The following is a 19,782-nucleotide window of genomic DNA, read 5'->3' on the forward strand; positions in this document are numbered from 1 at the left end:
GAGGAGCCTGATGTGGGGCTCGATCCCATCACGCCGGGATCACGCCCTGAGCTGAAGGCAGACGCTTAACTGCTGTGCCACCCAGGTGCCCCATCCTGTCTTTATTTTATAATTCAGTAGAAAGCTCCAAAAAATGAAGTGTGTAGAGCTCAGTTGAAGAACCATCTGGAGTTCCTCCCATCTGTTACCCATTTAGTACAGAAACAAAGAGGAGATAAGACNCGGCCGCACCGTGTCAGGCGAAGGGAAACGCTGCAGTTTTCCTAATTAGCAAACCAAGAAGAAGAGTAATTCATTGTCTGTAGCCTACAAGGCATTTTTCTTTTTTGGTTTGACATGTTCATTNAATCAAGTTCTGTCCCATTTCTTCAACTAACCCGGGTTTGTCATAATCTTACTGGTTATTCTTGATTTTCTCATCATGATCAAGTAAGGAATTTGCACTAGAATAATCTTCATGCCCAACATTTCAGCCGCATAAAGATCCTCGACCCCCACCTCNTTGTCATTAATTATTCATTGTTACTTGCAGCCATACGTGCCGGTAAATAATGTAAACACGGAGTAATGGAGTCCTGCCCCCAGCTATCTCCACGAAAGTCAGATGACGGAGGGGGGGGTTGGCCATGATTTTGAGAGACGCACAGAGACAGGGCTGGCAATCCAGACACAAGTAAGGACATCTGGGCCGAAACCAAACAAATTCTACAAATTCTGAATTCATTCAGGAGTTTAAAATGTTCCCCTTCGAGATGTTCACACGAGTTTCTAAGACTGTGGGTAACTCTCGGAGGAAGGTGGCGGGCTGTCAAGATCCCAGGAGATTCGAAGGACACACTTACCAGATGGCACATGTTGGCTTCGTCCAAAATGAGCATTCTTTCCACGTTCTTCTGCTGGGTGGTTCCCCTGAATTTCTCAGTGGGCTCAGTTCTCCCTTGGCTTGCATTCCCCATCAGTTCTTGTCCCGCTCAGACACGGAGAGGCTTTGGGAAGGCTGGGTGCCTCCTTGTAGTTGACCACACAGACCTTGGAGCTGGGGGTCAGATAACGGAGCCAGAGGTGCACTCATGGGCATGGCAGCGTCTCTCCAGGACCACTTGCTCCTCTGCTCCAGGCTGGAGCCCGCAGCCTTGGGGTTCTGGGGCTTCACAACTGTATGCTGTTCATGGGGTCAGTGTAATCTCACCTTTAGTGCAAATGCTCCTTGGGCCAGGACACACTGACTGCCTCCGGTAGGATCCAGAGGAAGTCGGGTTCATTACGATGTTTAAATCTAGAACTTTCGTGGAGTCCAAGGAAACACTGAACCAGCAAGTAGAACTTTCACTTTTTTTTAATACCTCAGTCCTACCCACCATGCGAGCACCGAAACTCATAGCCCAGGTGGCTGATGGAGAAAGAATCCCCTCTACCATCTACAGAGCCCAAGGGAGAGTGATGTGAAAAACAGCAGACCTACAGGAGCTTGGAAATCTTTCCTGCCCCGAAGATCTTTCCAACCGGTGACAAGGCCTTGACACTTTCCAGTTAGGATTCCCTGAAAACTACATCAAACCCAGCATCTGGCTCCCTGGAAGGACAGTGAATGTTTATTGAGAATGGATTCATATTGACGACCATGATCACTTCACTTCTTCTTGAAGGACATTTACAAGCATAATCCTTTTACAGTAAAAGCATAATGAAGAGAGAAATACATATAAATAAGTACAAAAAAGGAGTCTATGGTTTGGCAGTTGTTGCCCTTAGAGGAAGTGATAGGCGGGGCCTGCACGGGCTCCACCAGGGGGTTCTGTTTCCCGGACTGGGTGTTGGTTATATGGATGTACTCAGTTTGTCAAATTTCATCAAGCTGTTCTTGTACAATTTTACATTCCCTGTCTTTATTTTATTTTATTTATTTTATTTTATTTTATTTTTTTAAAGATTTTATTTATTCGACAGAGATGGAGACAGCCAGCGAGAGAGGGAACACAAGCAGGGGGAGTGGGAGAGGAAGAAGCAGGCTCATAGCAGAGGAGCCTGATGTGGGGCTCGATCCCATCACGCCGGGATCACGCCCTGAGCTGAAGGCAGACGCTTAACTGCTGTGCCACCCAGGTGCCCCATCCTGTCTTTATTTTATAATTCAGTAGAAAGCTCCAAAAAATGAAGTGTGTAGAGCTCAGTTGAAGAACCATCTGGAGTTCCTCCCATCTGTTACCCATTTAGTACAGAAACAAAGAGGAGATAAGACATCAAGTTCTGTCCCATTTCTTCAACTAACCCGGGCTTGTCATAATCTTACTGGTTATTCTTGATTTTCTCATCATGATCACGTAAGGAATTTGCACTAGAATAATCTTCATGCCCAACATTTCAGCCGCATAAAGATCCTCGACCCCCACCTCACGCTCCAGCCTCATTTCTGAAGAAACCATCCGGGAAGCGCTGGGAATCCTCCCTGTGCCCACGTCTCTCCTCTTGTTGAGACACTTGGTCCAGGTCTTCATCCCCAAGATGCCCCTGAGCTGCTCTGGCCACAGACACAGGTGACCTCATTTTGCCAAGCCAAAATGTTCCCCACTGTTCTCTGACCACACACCGCAGCAGCCGACCCCAGAACTGACCCATGTCTGGGACACTAACTGGGCTCTGCAGTGTCTCTCTCTTGGGGTGCTCATTTGTCCCAGGCTCCTCCTGGTCGCCCTAACCTCTAAAGCGGAAGTTGCAGGGATTCGGATGCAAGGCTCTCTTTCCCCAGGCCCACCTAGGCAGTCCGTCTCCTTCCGCGCCATGACTTTAATCCCCTCTCGATGGTGCTGACGTCCCAGTTTCTCTCCCTCCCTAGGATACCCCCAGACTGCAGCCTCCGATGTCTCACACACTCCATACCAGGCTCCCGATTGCTGCCCCGTGAACCTGCCCCCCCGCCAGCCTCCCCAGTCTAAGAAAGTGGCCACTTGACCCTTCCAAACTTCTGGAGTTTTCTTTGGCTCTGCCCCTCTGCCTCAGCACATCTCCTAGGCTCTGCCTTGCAGGCACGTCCTCAGCCGGAGCCCTTCTCACCCGTTCCGCTCACTGCCCCCACGACCACCCCGGTGCCAACACTGTCCTTCCTTGCTCCAACGATTCAAGAGCTTCCCAGCTCAGTGGCTTGTCATTCTGTCTTACTTCTGCACCGACGAGGTCTTTGCAGCAGCCAGAGGGAGCCTTTGAAACGTAAGGCGTATCCTGTCCCTCCTCTCTCTTGTGGGTTCTGTAGTGTCCCCTGCAAATTCATGTCCTTCCCAGAACATTCGGAGGNATTCAGGAGTTTAAAATGTTCCCCTTCGAGATGTTCACACGAGTTTCTAAGACTGTGGGTAACTCTCGGAGGAAGGTGGCGGGCTGTCAAGATCCCAGGAGATTCGAAGGACACACTTACCAGATGGCACATGTTGGCTTCGTCCAAAATGAGCATTCTTTCCACGTTCTTCTGCTGGGTGGTTCCCCTGAATTTCTCAGTGGGCTCAGTTCTCCCTTGGCTTGCATTCCCCATCAGTTCTTGTCCCGCTCAGACACGGAGAGGCTTTGGGAAGGCTGGGTGCCTCCTTGTAGTTGACCACACAGACCTTGGAGCTGGGGGTCAGATAACGGAGCCAGAGGTGCACTCATGGGCATGGCAGCGTCTCTCCAGGACCACTTGCTCCTCTGCTCCAGGCTGGAGCCCGCAGCCTTGGGGTTCTGGGGCTTCACAACTGTATGCTGTTCATGGGGTCAGTGTAATCTCACCTTTAGTGCAAATGCTCCTTGGGCCAGGACACACTGACTGCCTCCGGTAGGATCCAGAGGAAGTCGGGTTCATTACGATGTTTAAATCTAGAACTTTCGTGGAGTCCAAGGAAACACTGAACCAGCAAGTAGAACTTTCACTTTTTTTTAATACCTCAGTCCTACCCACCATGCGAGCACCGAAACTCATAGCCCAGGTGGCTGATGGAGAAAGAATCCCCTCTACCATCTACAGAGCCCAAGGGAGAGTGATGTGAAAAACAGCAGACCTACAGGAGCTTGGAAATCTTTCCTGCCCCGAAGATCTTTCCAACCGGTGACAAGGCCTTGACACTTTCCAGTTAGGATTCCCTGAAAACTACATCAAACCCAGCATCTGGCTCCCTGGAAGGACAGTGAATGTTTATTGAGAATGGATTCATATTGACGACCATGATCACTTCACTTCTTCTTGAAGGACATTTACAAGCATAATCCTTTTACAGTAAAAGCATAATGAAGAGAGAAATACATATAAATAAGTACAAAAAAGGAGTCTATGGTTTGGCAGTTGTTGCCCTTAGAGGAAGTGATAGGCGGGGCCTGCACGGGCTCCACCAGGGGGTTCTGTTTCCCGGACTGGGTGTTGGTTATATGGATGTACTCAGTTTGTCAAATTTCATCAAGCTGTTCTTGTACAATTTTACATTCCCTGTCTTTATTTTATTTTATTTATTTTATTTTATTTTATTTTTTTAAAGATTTTATTTATTCGACAGAGATGGAGACAGCCAGCGAGAGAGGGAACACAAGCAGGGGGAGTGGGAGAGGAAGAAGCAGGCTCATAGCAGAGGAGCCTGATGTGGGGCTCGATCCCATCACGCCGGGATCACGCCCTGAGCTGAAGGCAGACGCTTAACTGCTGTGCCACCCAGGTGCCCCATCCTGTCTTTATTTTATAATTCAGTAGAAAGCTCCAAAAAATGAAGTGTGTAGAGCTCAGTTGAAGAACCATCTGGAGTTCCTCCCATCTGTTACCCATTTAGTACAGAAACAAAGAGGAGATAAGACATCAAGTTCTGTCCCATTTCTTCAACTAACCCGGGCTTGTCATAATCTTACTGGTTATTCTTGATTTTCTCATCATGATCACGTAAGGAATTTGCACTAGAATAATCTTCATGCCCAACATTTCAGCCGCATAAAGATCCTCGACCCCCACCTCACGCTCCAGCCTCATTTCTGAAGAAACCATCCGGGAAGCGCTGGGAATCCTCCCTGTGCCCACGTCTCTCCTCTTGTTGAGACACTTGGTCCAGGTCTTCATCCCCAAGATGCCCCTGAGCTGCTCTGGCCACAGACACAGGTGACCTCATTTTGCCAAGCCAAAATGTTCCCCACTGTTCTCTGACCACACACCGCAGCAGCCGACCCCAGAACTGACCCATGTCTGGGACACTAACTGGGCTCTGCAGTGTCTCTCTCTTGGGGTGCTCATTTGTCCCAGGCTCCTCCTGGTCGCCCTAACCTCTAAAGCGGAAGTTGCAGGGATTCGGATGCAAGGCTCTCTTTCCCCAGGCCCACCTAGGCAGTCCGTCTCCTTCCGCGCCATGACTTTAATCCCCTCTCGATGGTGCTGACGTCCCAGTTTCTCTCCCTCCCTAGGATACCCCCAGACTGCAGCCTCCGATGTCTCACACACTCCATACCAGGCTCCCGATTGCTGCCCCGTGAACCTGCCCCCCCGCCAGCCTCCCCAGTCTAAGAAAGTGGCCACTTGACCCTTCCAAACTTCTGGAGTTTTCTTTGGCTCTGCCCCTCTGCCTCAGCACATCTCCTAGGCTCTGCCTTGCAGGCACGTCCTCAGCCGGAGCCCTTCTCACCCGTTCCGCTCACTGCCCCCACGACCACCCCGGTGCCAACACTGTCCTTCCTTGCTCCAACGATTCAAGAGCTTCCCAGCTCAGTGGCTTGTCATTCTGTCTTACTTCTGCACCGACGAGGTCTTTGCAGCAGCCAGAGGGAGCCTTTGAAACGTAAGGCGTATCCTGTCCCTCCTCTCTCTTGTGGGTTCTGTAGTGTCCCCTGCAAATTCATGTCCTTCCCAGAACATTCGGAGGTCATTTCAGGTGTAATTAGTTAGGATGAGGTCAGGCTGGGTAGGGTGGGCCCTCACTCGATATGTCGGGTGTCCTTCCCAGAAAGGAGAAGAGACACAAAGACAGAGAGAGAGAGAGGAGACTGTCATGTGACTACACAGACTCAAGGAAGCCGGCCACGTGGCGTCGGAGGCGTGACGCATCTATGAGCCACGGGACATCCAGGACCGCAGACAACACCCGGGGCTGGAAGAGCAGGAAGGATTTTCCTCTACAGCGTTCGGGGGAGAGCGGCCCTGCCCACACCGTGATTTTGGACTCCCAGCCTGTAGACTGGGAAAGAATCAATTCCCACTGTTTTCGCCACTCACATTTAGTTCTGTGTTCTTTAGAATACAATCTGGAGTCTTACCTGGCCTGTAGGCCCTGCGTGATCTGCCTGGGGCCTTTCCTCCCCACACACCTGTCTGACCCCGGGCTACGTCGGGCTGTTGGCAGCTCCCCTGTGCCTAACCGGGCTGTGTTCTGCTGGCCCCTCCCGACCTCCCTCCTCGTACCAGCTTGTCAGAGGACCAGGACACTTCCACTGGACACAGAGGAGCGACTCCCCCACGGCTACACCGGCATCCGTCCTGACGGCCATCCTACTGCCTTGCCCCTCATACAGACTGTCCCCCAACCACTTAGTGTACGTTCTTGGCTTAGAACAAATTTCCCGAGACTTTCAGGGCCCTGCTGGATGGAGCGTGCCTAGAGCAATGTTGGGCACTTACCAAACCCTTGCTGAGTGAATGAGCAAACACATTCTAGTTTGCTTTCTAGAGAATTTCCTTGTGTGGCAAGAATTGTTCAGGGCAAACTGGGCCTGATTTGTTGGGTTGAGAGTGGAGACTGCATAGATGCGGTTAAGTCTCAGGCAGTATTTGCTGGGACAGCAGAAAACAGGACTGTCCTCTCTAGAAGCTCCGTGGAGCGGAGGTGAGGGGATGCTGGGCGGGAGGTCAGTGAGGGGCAATGGGACAGAGTGACGGGGGTGGGCGGAAAAGACCTTCAAAATGGTGGCCCTGGGATTCCTCACGTATCTGGAGCTTGAATGAGATCCGTGGCCCTGGAGTGAATGCAAACTTTCCCAAATCTGCTTGTCCTCAAGGGCGTCACACAGGCCTCCGAGTTTCGTCCATGGGCTCTGTGGCTTGCTGTGAGCATGGACAGGTCCCGGCACATCCGCAGCGTGTCGGGGGATCCCACGTGGGTCTCCGCTGGGTCTCTGAGCCCCTGCCGGGTGGCTAGGGCTGGAGTGGAAGGAGCTCATGCCCCGCTGCCGGAGGGTGGAAGGGAGGAACCCCTCTGGAACCTGAAGGCCTGGGGCTTCAGGGAAACGTCAAGGGGAAGGTGGAGGCAGCGCGGCCCCACGGTTTGACTCCGAGATGAAGCGTCGTCGCTTCGGGGGCGGCCTGGCGGGGGAGCCTCCCGCTGCTCTGTTCGGCGTTTGTAGGGAAGCTGGGGGGAGGCCAAGGGGCATCGCACTGAGTCAGGTTTCGGTTCTCCGTGAGAGAGATCGTCAACAAGCACCGTGGACCACNATTGCTTTGGGCGCAGCCTGGCGGGGGAGCCTCCCGCTTCTCTGTTCGGCGTTTGTAGGGAAGCTGGGGGGAGCCAAGGGGCATCGCACTGAGTCAGGTTTCGGTTCTCCGTGAGAGAGATCGTCAACAAGCACCGTGGACCACGGGCAGGCGGGCAGCACTTCCAGAGAGGGGTTGGCGCGGGCTCGGAGACCAGGTGGAGCAGGTGAGCAGGCGTCCTCTTCAGGGACAGCATGACAGGCCCTTCTCTGCCACGCCGCTGGGAGGGCGACGGTGGCCTCCCCTGCCCGCCAGGGGGCACTGCGTGGCCGCCGTGGTCCCCTGCTCCTGCCTGGGAAGGAGCAGCCCTGTGGTCTGGTCAGAGGGGGAGGCCGTGGGGCTCCACACACTACGCTTTCTCGTCCTGTCCTGCACCGTGCGGGCTGCTGACACCCTGGAAGTGGAGGGCAAACAGGGAAGGGAGAGGAAAAGGGCCTGATTGTGGCCTCAGACACCCTCCAGCTGTGTGATCCACCCACCATCTCACCCTCATGTAGGGAGGGGACAGATGAGGGGACAGGTTGTCTCAGGTGCCAGTGTGGAGGAGAGGACAGAAGGTGCAGGGAACCTCTGGAAGGGCACCTGAGCCTGGCAGGTTGGCGCCCGCAGGGAGCAGGGCAGTTTTAAAGGGTCTTCCCGAGAAGCGGCCTCTAAGCTGAATTCTGAACACTCAGCCAGACGGGGGAGGAGGACAGGAATTTCAGCAAAGCCAGCAGTCACTGCAACATCGCAGAGACGTGAGACACATTTATGTTGCTCTTCGGGGAAAGGACCGGGGGCGGGGGCAGGGTGAGGTGGGACAAGCTCTGGGGAGCCCTGTACCCCAGGTGAGGGCATTGGGACTTCATTCTGAAAGAGAACGGCCATTGCTGGTGGGTGGGGAGGGACAGCAGCATGAGGGACTTTGAGGGACAGTCGGTCGGGTCACCCACCAACAGAGACCACGGGGAGAGAGGGGTTCGGAAGATTCCCAAATAGCACCAACAGGGCCGGTGACTGGTGGGGGTGACAGTGGGGGTGCAGAAGCATCAGGGAAGAGCCCCCGGCAGTGGGCCTGATGCCTGCGGGCAGCTCTTCATGGGAGGGGGACCAGAGGATGGGCCGGACCTTGGGATACACACCTGCTGGCAGGAGCAGGGGACACAGGGTCATGGGGCCCGGGGAGGGCGGGCAGGGGCTTCTGGGAGAAGTCTGGAGTCGGGCCAGTGGAGGTACACGGAAGTGGGCCTGGAAAGGCCTTGGAGGAAGAAGATCTCTGGCTTTGATTTGGACGTGCAGCTGGAAGTGGGTGTCAAATACCTTAGTACTCGCTCAGCTCTCGTTTGATGGCACCTGCGTCTTCTCTCTGGCAGGTGGGACTTGCTGCTGTCACACACTGAACAGGAAGCCCAGGCTGGAGCAGACCCTCACCAGCCAGGGTTAGGTTTGGGGAGGACCTCCAGAAGGCCCTTGGCCCAGGCTCTGGGGTAGAAGGTTCTAGTCTCCTGTAGGGTGTGGCAGAGAGTGACCAGCACTCACTGAGCACTGCCCACCCCCCAGCCTCCTAACTCTCCTTGCCCACCTGCTCACAGGACCCCATTCCCACAGCACACCCTCCGCCTCTGTCAGGGGTCCCGGATGTCAAAGTGCCCTAAAACACACCCGGACGTCTGTTGGACTGTGCTTGCCCTCATTCTTCGGGGAACATCCTTTAATGTTTTAGGACCTAGAAAATGATTCTCTTTGAAAACACTGACAAGGCTCCTTTCATCTGATAATGATGATTACATAATCAGCGGGTTTTTTTATTGTCTTGGCTGCCTGTAGACTTGGGCTCATTTTAGCAAATTGGAGGGACTCTAGATTTCTTTTTTTTTTTTTTAAAGATTTTATTTATTTATTCNCGACAGAGATAGAGACAGCCAGCGAGAGAGGGAACACAAGCAGGGGGAGTGGGAGAGGAAGAAGCAGGCTCATAGCGGAGGACCTGACGTGCGGCTCGATCCCGTAACGCCGGGATCACGCCCTGAGCTGAAGGCAGACGCCTTAACCGCTGTGCCACCCAGGCACCCCTGGGACTCTAGATTTCTGACAAATTTCTCTTTATTAGGTGCTTTTAACTTTGTTATTTCTACATTTAGCATTTTCTTTCAGATAGCTCTCCAATTTTCAGGAAGTTTTTAATAATGTATTGTGACATACATCCCTACATTATAGATTTTTTAAAACTTGCCCCTATTAATTACTCTGAGCAAGTAACCATGCATTTGTTGCTGAGCCTGGGAGCTGGACCAAGAGAGTTAGGATTGTTGGATCAAATCCTAGGGATGCTTGGGAAGCGCTGTACTTTAACCTTCGTCCAGGGGACGGACACCCCATCGTACACAGCACTTCACAGACGTTCACAACAACACTTTGTCTTAACGATTCCTCATGAAATGGGAAGATTCTCATTGTAGAAAAGGAGTCATAACAGCAAGGTGAAATCACTTACTTTCTGCCACAATCCAGACTTCGCGCCAGCGCACGCGAGGCTGGAGGTACTGGTGTGACCTTGGCGCTGGTCATTCATCCTTCACCTGCTGACCAGGCAGAGAGCAGGGCCGGGGGGCCTCTCTGTCCAGGCCCCGCTCCAGGGTTCTTGGGCACATTCTCAAACCCTTCTCACCAAGAAGTTCAAAGCAGGAAAAGAGAAGACCCCCGTGCTGTAGGCAATCTTCCAGGGAGAGCCGGGGACCCAGCTGAGCAGCTGGTTGGGCAGATGGGAAAGAGCTGTCCGCTGAGAACCTCGGCGAGCACCAGCCAAACGCTCCCGTGTCTGCACCAGGTTGACCTGCAGGGCTCCCGTCCCTCGAGGAGGCGTGGGCTCCTGGCGACAGTGTCGTCTGGCACACTCTCCAAGGAGCATCAACAGTAGCAGACGGGGTCATGTGCGCAGCCGTCTGATCAGAGCCCTGGTGACCCCTGAGCTTCAAGTGAGATCTTTCAAGGCAGCGAAATCCCTGCTGCGGGGACTCTGGGAGATACCGAGCAGTTTCTTGCAGTCCTTACTGAGATGGCCTTTACTCCCAGTATTGGGACAACGGTGGTCTTTTTTTTTTTTTTAAAGATTTTATTTATTTATTTGACAGAAAGACAGCCAGCGAGAGAGGGAACACAAACAGGGGGAGTGGGAGAGGGAGAAGCAGGCTCCCAGCAGAGGAGCCCAATGCGGGGCCCTATCCTAGGACTCCAGGATCAGGCAGAGCTTAACAACTGAGATACCCAGGCACCCTGGGACAATGATGGTCTTTGGGCCTGAAGTTCGAGACCAGGCCCCTCTGCCCACGTTCTCATCTTCCAGATCCTAAGGGATCAGGGAGACCCCTTCGGGCAGGGAGGGGCCGAGCACCCCCAGCAACAGGCCAGAGAGTCCAGCCTTTGCCTTTTAAGCCAGGTCAGCCCATCCCCCTCCCTCAGACACGTGACAGCATGCCCACCCTGAGTCAGGAAACAGCCAATGTTACCAATCACCGAGAACACCTCCCCGGCCTTCCAAAAGAACAGTTTTAAAAATAATAATAAAATAACAAAATATCAGGACTGCTTGCATCCCCTCTGTGTCTGGGCTCTGATGCTGGATGCTGGCTTGGACAGGTGCCCCTAGAGATCTCTGCAGGGCTCTGCCTGTACTTCCTGGCTCTGCTCTCGGCCTGTGGGTCTTTCCCGCGGACCTCTGGACCAGGGCACACTCCTTAGTGCCATCTGTATCTCAGCAGGTGCCTAGTGGGGTCAGGAGAATCAGGCCTGTTACATCTAGGATAATCTTCAAGGGTGTCTCTGGAAGGTATGAGTGATTCTTAAGTAAGTGAGGGTGTCTCACTTGCAAAGGCTCTGAGCTGAGAGAGTGACCGAAGAGCAGCTCCAGGTCAGCTTGTCTCACCCTGATTTGCATCCAGGAGCCACACATCCTTCATGCACGGAACCCTAAACCTCTGAGTTGGGGGACCACGCTTGTCATCTACCCCTCACGGGAGGCCTTCTGTACAAATACCTGTTGAGCTTTGAGTTTTTGTGAAATAGCTGAAGCTCCATGTTTGGAGATAGTCAAGTATCTTACAGACAAATGCAATGCGACAGCCTGCAGTGAGTGTCGGAGAAGGGAAAACCACACCACGAGAGTCAGGGAACATAAAGACTCCATTTGTTGAGACCACGGAGGGCTCCAAGAAGTCACGGAAGGCAGGATGGGAGGGCAGAAATGATTCAGATGGAGACACCGGGGGGAGGCATGGCCCTTCTGTCCAGGGGCGGATGAGAGGTGAGGAGGATGTGAGGTAGGTGGTGGGTCCACAGAGGCCATGGAGGAGCAGGAGAGCCAGCTGGAAGGGAACCACGTCATCCGTGTGACGGGCTCAATTCCTATTGACTGAGGGAGCAGGTGAGGGGGCCAGGGTTTGGCTGGAATTTCATAGAGAGACCAAGGTATAGGTGAATAATTCTTTGAATTATCGATGGATTTTCTTTACTCTACAAATATTCACTAAGTGCCTGCTAGTATTGTATCCCAGACATTGCAAGCTCAAGGTTCAGTGGAGGGAGCTGCTCATACAAAAAAATGAATACGACAGAATGTAAGTTGTGTAGGCTTGTGGGGACAGCCCACATAAGCTGCATGGGGAGGGGCAGGAAGATTCTCAAGGTCAAGGAAGCATGTGAGCGAAGGTCTGGAGCAAAGTGTCCAGGAGAGGAACCCGGCAGCCTCCTGTGGCCCTTGGGGCTGGACTACGCTGGCCTCGTTAAGGGGGGGAGCATGGAAGGATTTTAAACGGATGATAGGACTTTGTTAAAGGCAGGGGGTGCTGCGCTGGGCTGGAGGCTGGGCCAGAGCAGGGCTGTCCACAGGGAAGCAGGAGGTATGGGAATGTGCAGAAGGGCCACCTTCATGGGCCATGAAGGGAGAAGACTTGGTGAAGGGCAGGGACTGAGGGTGAAGGATCGCACCTTGGGGTGAAGGGAAAAAGGGAAACACACCCCAGCAACACCCTCAGAGGTGCCAGAGGGTGCTGAGCTCCAGGGAGAAGGTAGACGTCTCAGAAGGAGCAGAGGCCAGCATTAGCAGCTGGTGAACGGCGACGACGAGGACGGGGACAGACTGTTGGCGGATGTGGGTTCTGAACGGAGTACACGTGTAACAGGTAACAAACCCACCCACGGTCCAGGTTTATTGTACCGTTAGCCTCACGTACTGTAGTGGGCAGCATGCTACCCCACTTACCTGATGACTGTGGGGTGTGTGAGCTAGGTGCGTTTTTAGGATAAAAGATCTGAAGGGGAGGGGCGCCTGGGTGGCACAGAGGTTAAGCGTCTGCCTTCGGCTCAGGGCGTGATCCCGACGTTATGGGATCGAGCCCCACATCAGGCTCTCCAGCTATGAGCCTGCTTCTTCCTCTCCCACTCCCCCTGCTTGTGTGCTTGTGTTCCCTCTCTCGCTGGCTGTCTCTATCTCTGTCANCCCCCACTTACCTGATGACTGTGGGGTGTGTGAGCTAGGTGCGTATTTAGGATAAAAGATCTGAAGGGGAGCTCGGTCCATAGTGTAGTTGCATTTATTTAGAAACTCATAGTCTATAAACTTCGAGGGACATAAACTCTCATCTGGCTTTGTCGCTCACTGACCCCGGGAGGGAGTCAGCTGACTTCCCTGGATGTCAGTTTACCCATTTGTAAAATTAGAGTGCCAGACCCATAGTTCTCACATCTCCCGGTTCTTACAAACAGTGCGTACAGCCGGAGCAGGAGGCAGCCGCCGCTTCTCCCGAGCCCGCTGCCGTTGGCTGAGTACGCGCCCAACCTTCTTCCCTTGCGTCTGACGTGAATGATTCCTTCGTGCACACTCTCCATCTCCACTGGTGACGTGGTGGACCGAAAACTTAGCAGAAGAGAAAAAAATTATACAAAGAATATAACTACGTTATGTCTTCAGGACGGCTAACTATCGCCGACACGTTGTGAAGAATCAGCTGTAAGCCCCGAGGCCCTTCGGGTAGCGCTCTCTGGTGCCACGGCGTGCGTCCCTGTCACATGGCTGTCTCTGTTTCCGCCCCGTCCGCTGGCTTTGTCTGTTCCGTGGCAACTGGCCTGGCCAGCGTCTTGGCCTCCAGATACTCCACGGTCCCGTACGCCAGCATGGCCAGACCCAGGACCCCCAGGAGGATGTGGAGTTTGATGTTGACGCACAAGAATGTGCTGTATCCGAACGCAATGACGAACCCCAGCGCTTCCCACAGGCGGTAACTCGCAAAGGCAGCCTCCTTGTTCTTCTCGAACAGAACGCCGTAAAGCACTGCAGGGAAGACATGGCATGAGCATGTTGCTGCAAAACCTCAGACTTTTTTTTCAATTATTGATGAAAAGAGTGCAATTTTGCCAATGCCCAATTTTCTCAACGAAGTCAGGAACGTTTCCTTTTTAAAAAGAATTATTTTATGTTGGGGATTATGGAAGTCTGGAGACATTCTTCAGACATTCTTTGGCAGCAAAGAACCATCATACACAAAAGAAACACAGAACTTGCGCAATGTTAGCACTGGAGGGAGCTCAGTCCAGCGTAACCCTTGGTGGGTGAGTACGTGGAAACGTAGAGTAGAGCTGAGAGGCCCCACCTGGGTCAGATGAGGCACGGCCCTTCGCTGGAGTCCAAAAGCAAAGACAAACACAGGCAGTGCTAACCCCAGGACCTCAGACTGTGACTGAGGCCAGCCTGCCCACACCTGGGTCTCAGACCTCCAGCCTTCAGAACTGTAAGAAACCAAATGTCTGTTGTGTCAGTCGCCCATCTGTTGTACTCTGCTGACAGCCCTAGCAGGATAGCACAGTCTGATAAGTGTTTCTAGAGGAAAGTAAATGATGTTGGTTCCAGTTTGCAGGATGGTAAAATGTTTGGTATGCCTGGATGAGAACCAGAAGCTCCCCGTCTCCTGACCTGAGTGAGGTGGCCCGTGTGTAGGGGGTGTTAACAGCTAGGAAGCTGCAAGTGTTCAGCAGAGACGTGTGGATCCCCAGGGACCATCCTGAGCATCCTGGCTATGCCCAGTGCTGGCCTAACCTGCTCTGTTGTCCTGAGCTGCCCTGGCCACCTCACCCTCCTTTCTTGCCCTTTGCCCCCTTCCTCCTCCCTACATTTCGCAGGGGAGGGATGTAGGGAAGAGAAGCCTCTCTGGCATTGCTTGAGGCCAGCAGCAAAGTCTCCTGCAACCCTGCCTGGAAATGTCAACACTCAGAAGGTTCTTCTTGGCATTTGCTTACTCAGCTGTCTGCCTACCACGGGAGGAACTCAGGAGGACGAGCCCATCAGAAAGATACAAGATCAGATATACATCATAAGCAACATTTGTTTGGGAAAACAAGAGGCTGTTTGGAAGGCTCAGAAGAAGGTGCCCTTGTTGTCCGAGTCTGTGAAGTGCCCTCCTTAATGAAATAAGAGTCTCATAACAAGGTCTGGGATTTAGTAACTCTTAAGTTATTTTACAGATTTCGTGTCTTTCTACACATGGCCAACAGGTACATGAAAAGATGCCCGTCATCAGGAAACACAAATCAAAACCATGAGATACCCCCTCACACCAGTCAGAATGGCTAAGATCAACAACACAAGAAACAACGGATGTTGGTGAGGATGTGGAGAAAGGGGAACCCTCTTACACTGTTGGCGGGAATGCAAACTGGTGCAGCCACTCTGGAGAACAGTACGGAGGTTTCTCAAAAAGTTGAAAATAGAACTACCCTACGATCCAGCAATTGCACTACTGGGTATTTACCCAAAGAATACAAAAATACTAATTCAAAGGGGTACATGCACTCCTATGTTTATAGCAACATTATTTACAACAGCCCAATTATAGAAACAGCCCGAATGTCCACCAACTGATGAATGGATGAAGAAAAGGTGGTGTTTATGTACAATGGAATATAATTCAGTCGTAAGAAAGAATGAAATTTTGTCATTTTTAGTGGGGAGGGGCAGAGGAAGAGGAAGAGAGGGAATCTCAAGCAGGCTCCACACCCAGTGCAGAGCCCCACACGGGGCTCGGTCTCACAACCCTGAGATCATGACCTGAGCCGAAATCAAGAGTTGGATGCTCAACCAACTGACCCATCCAGGCGCCCCCAAATCTTGCCATTTGCAACAACATGGGTGGAGCTAGAGAGTATGATGTTAATTGAAATAAGTCAGTTGGAGAAAGACAAATACCATATGATTTCACTCATGCATGTAATTCAAGAACCAAAACAAATGAGCAAAGAGAAAAAGAAAGAGAGAAAGAGAGAGAGGAAAAATTAAAAAAAAAACACACACAACAAAAACCAAGACAGCCTCTTAACTATAGAGAACATACTGATGGTGACCCGAGGGGACAAGGGTGGGACATTGGGTTGAACAAGTGATGGGGATGAAGGAATACACTTGTGAGGAGCAGCGGGTGATGGATAGAATTGTTGACTCACTATATTGCACACCTGAAACTAATGTAACACTGTACGTTAACTAACGGGAATTTAAAGAAAAACTAACTAACTAAAGATCGCTTGTCTCTCTTTAGAGGGTGACACTTAAAACTGGATCCCAAAATGAGATGTTAGGGATGAAAATCCACGTTTGAAACACTGTGGCTGCGAGCGTAGGTGTTTCCATGTCCTGTGGCCAACGGGTGCAGTGCTGCCCTGAACAGGTGCAGTACCAGAGCAAACACACCCCAGTTCCATGAACATTCTAGTAATGTGGCAATGCTGATTTTAAAGTAATGTGTTTGGTCTATAGTTTGGCATCTTTAGATTTCAAGATTAAATTTAGATTGTGACGATTATAAATTACCGAGTTTGGCTTTTCAGGAAATGATCTGGATCCTATATTAATCATCTGAACATAAAGAAAGCAACACATTAGTAGTGTCAAATTCCAGCAGTTACTTAGGGACATGGTGGGCAGAGGGGAAAGACATTCAATAGAAAAGGAAAGTAGATAAAGTAATATTTCAACAATTCTGAAGTCACTTCACATGCAGACTAGGTTTGAGCAAATAAGCAATGTGGCGTGCACAGTGGGAGCCGGGTTTCTCCTCGTCAGAGAAGGAAGGCACAGATCAGCAAGGGGAGGCCAGAATGAACCCGTGGTGCTGGAGGGGAGTCGGGGACCCCAGTGTGGATTCATCCTCACTTAACGTACCTACAGACAGGCAGAATACAGAAATCCAGACGTGTGTACGTGTGGCCAGCATGCACACATCCATCTCCCCACTCTGGCCCCCAGAAGCCTTGTCATCTCAGATGCGATGAGCAAACCCAGCACTCAAATCTTATGTTCTAACACTGTTAGGCAATAAAAGGAGCCCAGGGTCCTGGGAGAAATGGCTGATGCTAGTGCTGGCCCAGGTGACAAATCTGGAATAGTTCCTTACCAGCAAGTAGGGAAGGACAAGAAAGATCCCAATGGCCAATGCTGGAACGATTAGAGAAACAGAACAAGTAACGTAGCTTTGGACTGTGACCCAAAGGATGTAATAAATACATAAGCCCAAAGCAATGGAGACGAATGGTTGAAGAAGTAACTAAATAAGCTGGGGGAAGGGACAAGTGCTCCTGATGAAAGAATCATACATAAGTTTTGTACAGACTCCCCCTTTAGCAGGTGGAGATTAATTACCTCCTGTTGACTGTTGGCTAGATGTGGTGACTGGCTCCCCAGAACTGGCTGTGGAAAGGAAAAAGCAGCCACTCTGCACTGGAGAGGTCTGGCAGATACCAGGCTGGTCAGCAATCAAGGTTCACATCATCAGTGATGGACGTTACGAGAAGAGTTCTTCACTCTGGAGTTTTCCTACCCAAAACCCTTAACTCCAGCCTAATCATGAGAAACATCAGACAACCCCAAACTAGGGACACGCTACAATACCTGACCAGTATTCTTCAGAAGTGTGAAGGTCATGAACAACAAGGAAGAGAAACTGTCCCAGATCAGACCAAGAAGCTGTGGTAACTCAATGCAATGGGGACCCTGGATGGGACTATGGGTGGGACCATGGGAGGGAACCTGGAACACACAAAGGGGGAAAACTGGAGAAAGCCAAATAAAGTCTAAAGTTTAGTTCAGTGATGTACCAACATTAATTTCTTAGTTTCGATAAATGTATCACTGTTTTGCAAGATATTAGCATTAGGGGAAACTAAGAAAATGGTATATGGGAGCTCTCTGTACTGTCTTTGCAACTTTTTTGAAAACTCAAATTATTCCAAAATAAAAAGTTTATTTAAAAAGAAAAGAAGTCTTGCTCCCAGCCTCGTCCTCCACAGAAAGGCACAGGTGGGAGCGGCCAGAGGCTGACTGACCCTTGTCCACGCATGAGGGTGTAGACACGTCATCGGGCAGTCTTGTTTGCTTGGAGAAGACAGGCTCAGTGATCTGAGCAGGTAACAGAGGCAGATTTTTTGTGTTTATCAACCCGAGACAGCCCCTCTGGCAGTTAGCAGGGCAGAAGGCTATTTTTAGACCACACACTCTGAATCTCGAATGCAGTGCATTGGCGTGTGAGGGTTGCTATGGCAACGGTGCCTTTTCACTGAACCGTCAGAATGAATGAACAGACTGGAGCATGTGGCCCAGATCCGTGGCTCCCAAGGCTGCCAGCGCCTGGGAGCCCCATGGGAACGTGGGGCAGCGGGTTCACTTCCCTGCCCCAGGACGGAGGGCCCGGAGCTCCGGCACCTGGTCTGCTTCTAAGCCAGGCTTTACGCTGGGAGCAGTGGTGGAGAGGAGGGTTCAGTCGTACTGAACCGCATTCAGCCTCATTAATTAGGAAAGGGCGTGGCTCACCTCACCTGTCCTCCCAAGCGAGAGACACACACTCAGGGAGAGTAAGATGACAAATCCAACCTGCTATTTAAAAAAACAAAAATGGCAGAAGCTACACAAAATTTGCGTTCTCTGTAAACACAAAGAGCCCGTGGACACCCCGAGGCAGGGCGGCAGTGGTGAGGGAGCCTGGCGCTCTCAGCCCGCAGGGGATTCGATGATGAAAGCATCAGTCCCCGCAAGGATGACGGCGAGCTTAGACTCCAAAAGAAATTCTCAAATAATGAAAAGAACAATTTTCCCCAGCAACTGATGTTTCCTTGAAAAAAATTACTTTTTGTCTGCACAAGAAGACAGAATTAATTCGTTTTAAATTAGTACCCCTTATTCCAGGGAGTCCGTCTTCCGGCCACCCATGGTGCTCAACTGTCCCGGGTGTCCGCTGGACCTCACCTAACCTCGTCTGCCCAGTCCCGACAAGGCTCTGCCAGACAGGCTCTTCTGTCTTTGGCAGGAAAAGGACAGTGAAAACCGTCATCATTCCTGCGTCTCAGGGAGAAAGAAAGCCAAGCATTTTCACTGCAGTCATCTGAAACATCTAAGGGATTACTGCATGGGCTATGATGTGACCCCTACCCCTGTCCCCTGCCTGACTTAAAATATGTGAATACTTGAAAAATTCCCGTGAGCTCAGAGACATTGGCTAACATGGTGGGAGGCAAGATGGCATGTGCGTGCGCCCGGGAAGGCACTGGGTGTCTCACTCCTGCACGCAGACGCTGAAACAAATTCTCTCCTGATGCTCACCAGGTGACCGACCTGGCCCGGGTTTACGGCTCTGGACTGCCAGAAAAGCTAAGGTGTTTCTGCTTGCCACTCCTCATGGAATCAGGACTTCTCTGCGGCGACCCTGCGCCCTGCTGTGAACAGTTTCTGTCACTGCTGCAGCCATATCCGATCACGGCTCAGAGAGCACACAGGTTTGTCACCTGCTTCAGGAGTGTACGAAAGCCTCCTGCACGCCCGAGGCGGTAGAGAGGCCGTGAAGCCCGGACCCCCAAATCCAGCAGCACTGCATTTGTGCGAAGATGTTTTTCCAGCTGTTCTGTGAGCTGGCCACGACGCAGCTCGTAAGGAAGGAGCCACTGCGGTGGCACTGAGGCCACGATAACCGAGGTCCTGTGTGCTTCCCCTTGGTGGTGGGGGCAGAAGCCAGGCCCCCGCCCTTGTGCTGTTTGTGGGTTGGCCTGACCCATTCTTTAGCCCCCAGGTGTTTCCCAGTGCGGGGCTGGGGGTGATGTCACGAGGGGAAGAGGCTCTCTTCGGAGCCAAGTCGTGGGCGTCCCGCACCCACTCCACATCTCAGGCTGTAGACGGGCTGTGGGAAACTCAGGGTTGTCATTTTGGGAGGGAGTCTCCCAAAATGGAAGCCCTCGGCCACCGGCCTTGTACGCGTGCCACCCGCACCCCTTCCCCCTGCCTCTCTCCTAGTGGGGGCCCTGACACCCCTCAGCTACGG

At 51.9% G+C, this 19,782-nt stretch overlaps 1 protein-coding gene across 1 annotated transcript in view; it reads right to left on the bottom strand.

Moving 5' to 3' along the window:
- Window positions 1–13,007: 13,007 nt before the first annotated feature.
- The window catches only part of UNC93A (unc-93 homolog A), a 33,743-nt gene continuing 26,968 nt past the window's right edge, over window positions 13,008–19,782 (bottom strand). Inside the window, exon 9 of the mRNA XM_034670803.1 lies at window positions 13,008–13,760. Coding sequence (XP_034526694.1) covers window positions 13,495–13,760 — 266 coding nt within the window. The 3' untranslated portion in view covers window positions 13,008–13,494. The remainder of the gene's footprint in view (window positions 13,761–19,782) is intronic.

Source organism: Ailuropoda melanoleuca, chromosome 10 (genome assembly GCF_002007445.2).
Source record: "Ailuropoda melanoleuca isolate Jingjing chromosome 10, ASM200744v2, whole genome shotgun sequence".
NCBI lineage: Eukaryota > Metazoa > Chordata > Mammalia > Carnivora > Ursidae > Ailuropoda > Ailuropoda melanoleuca.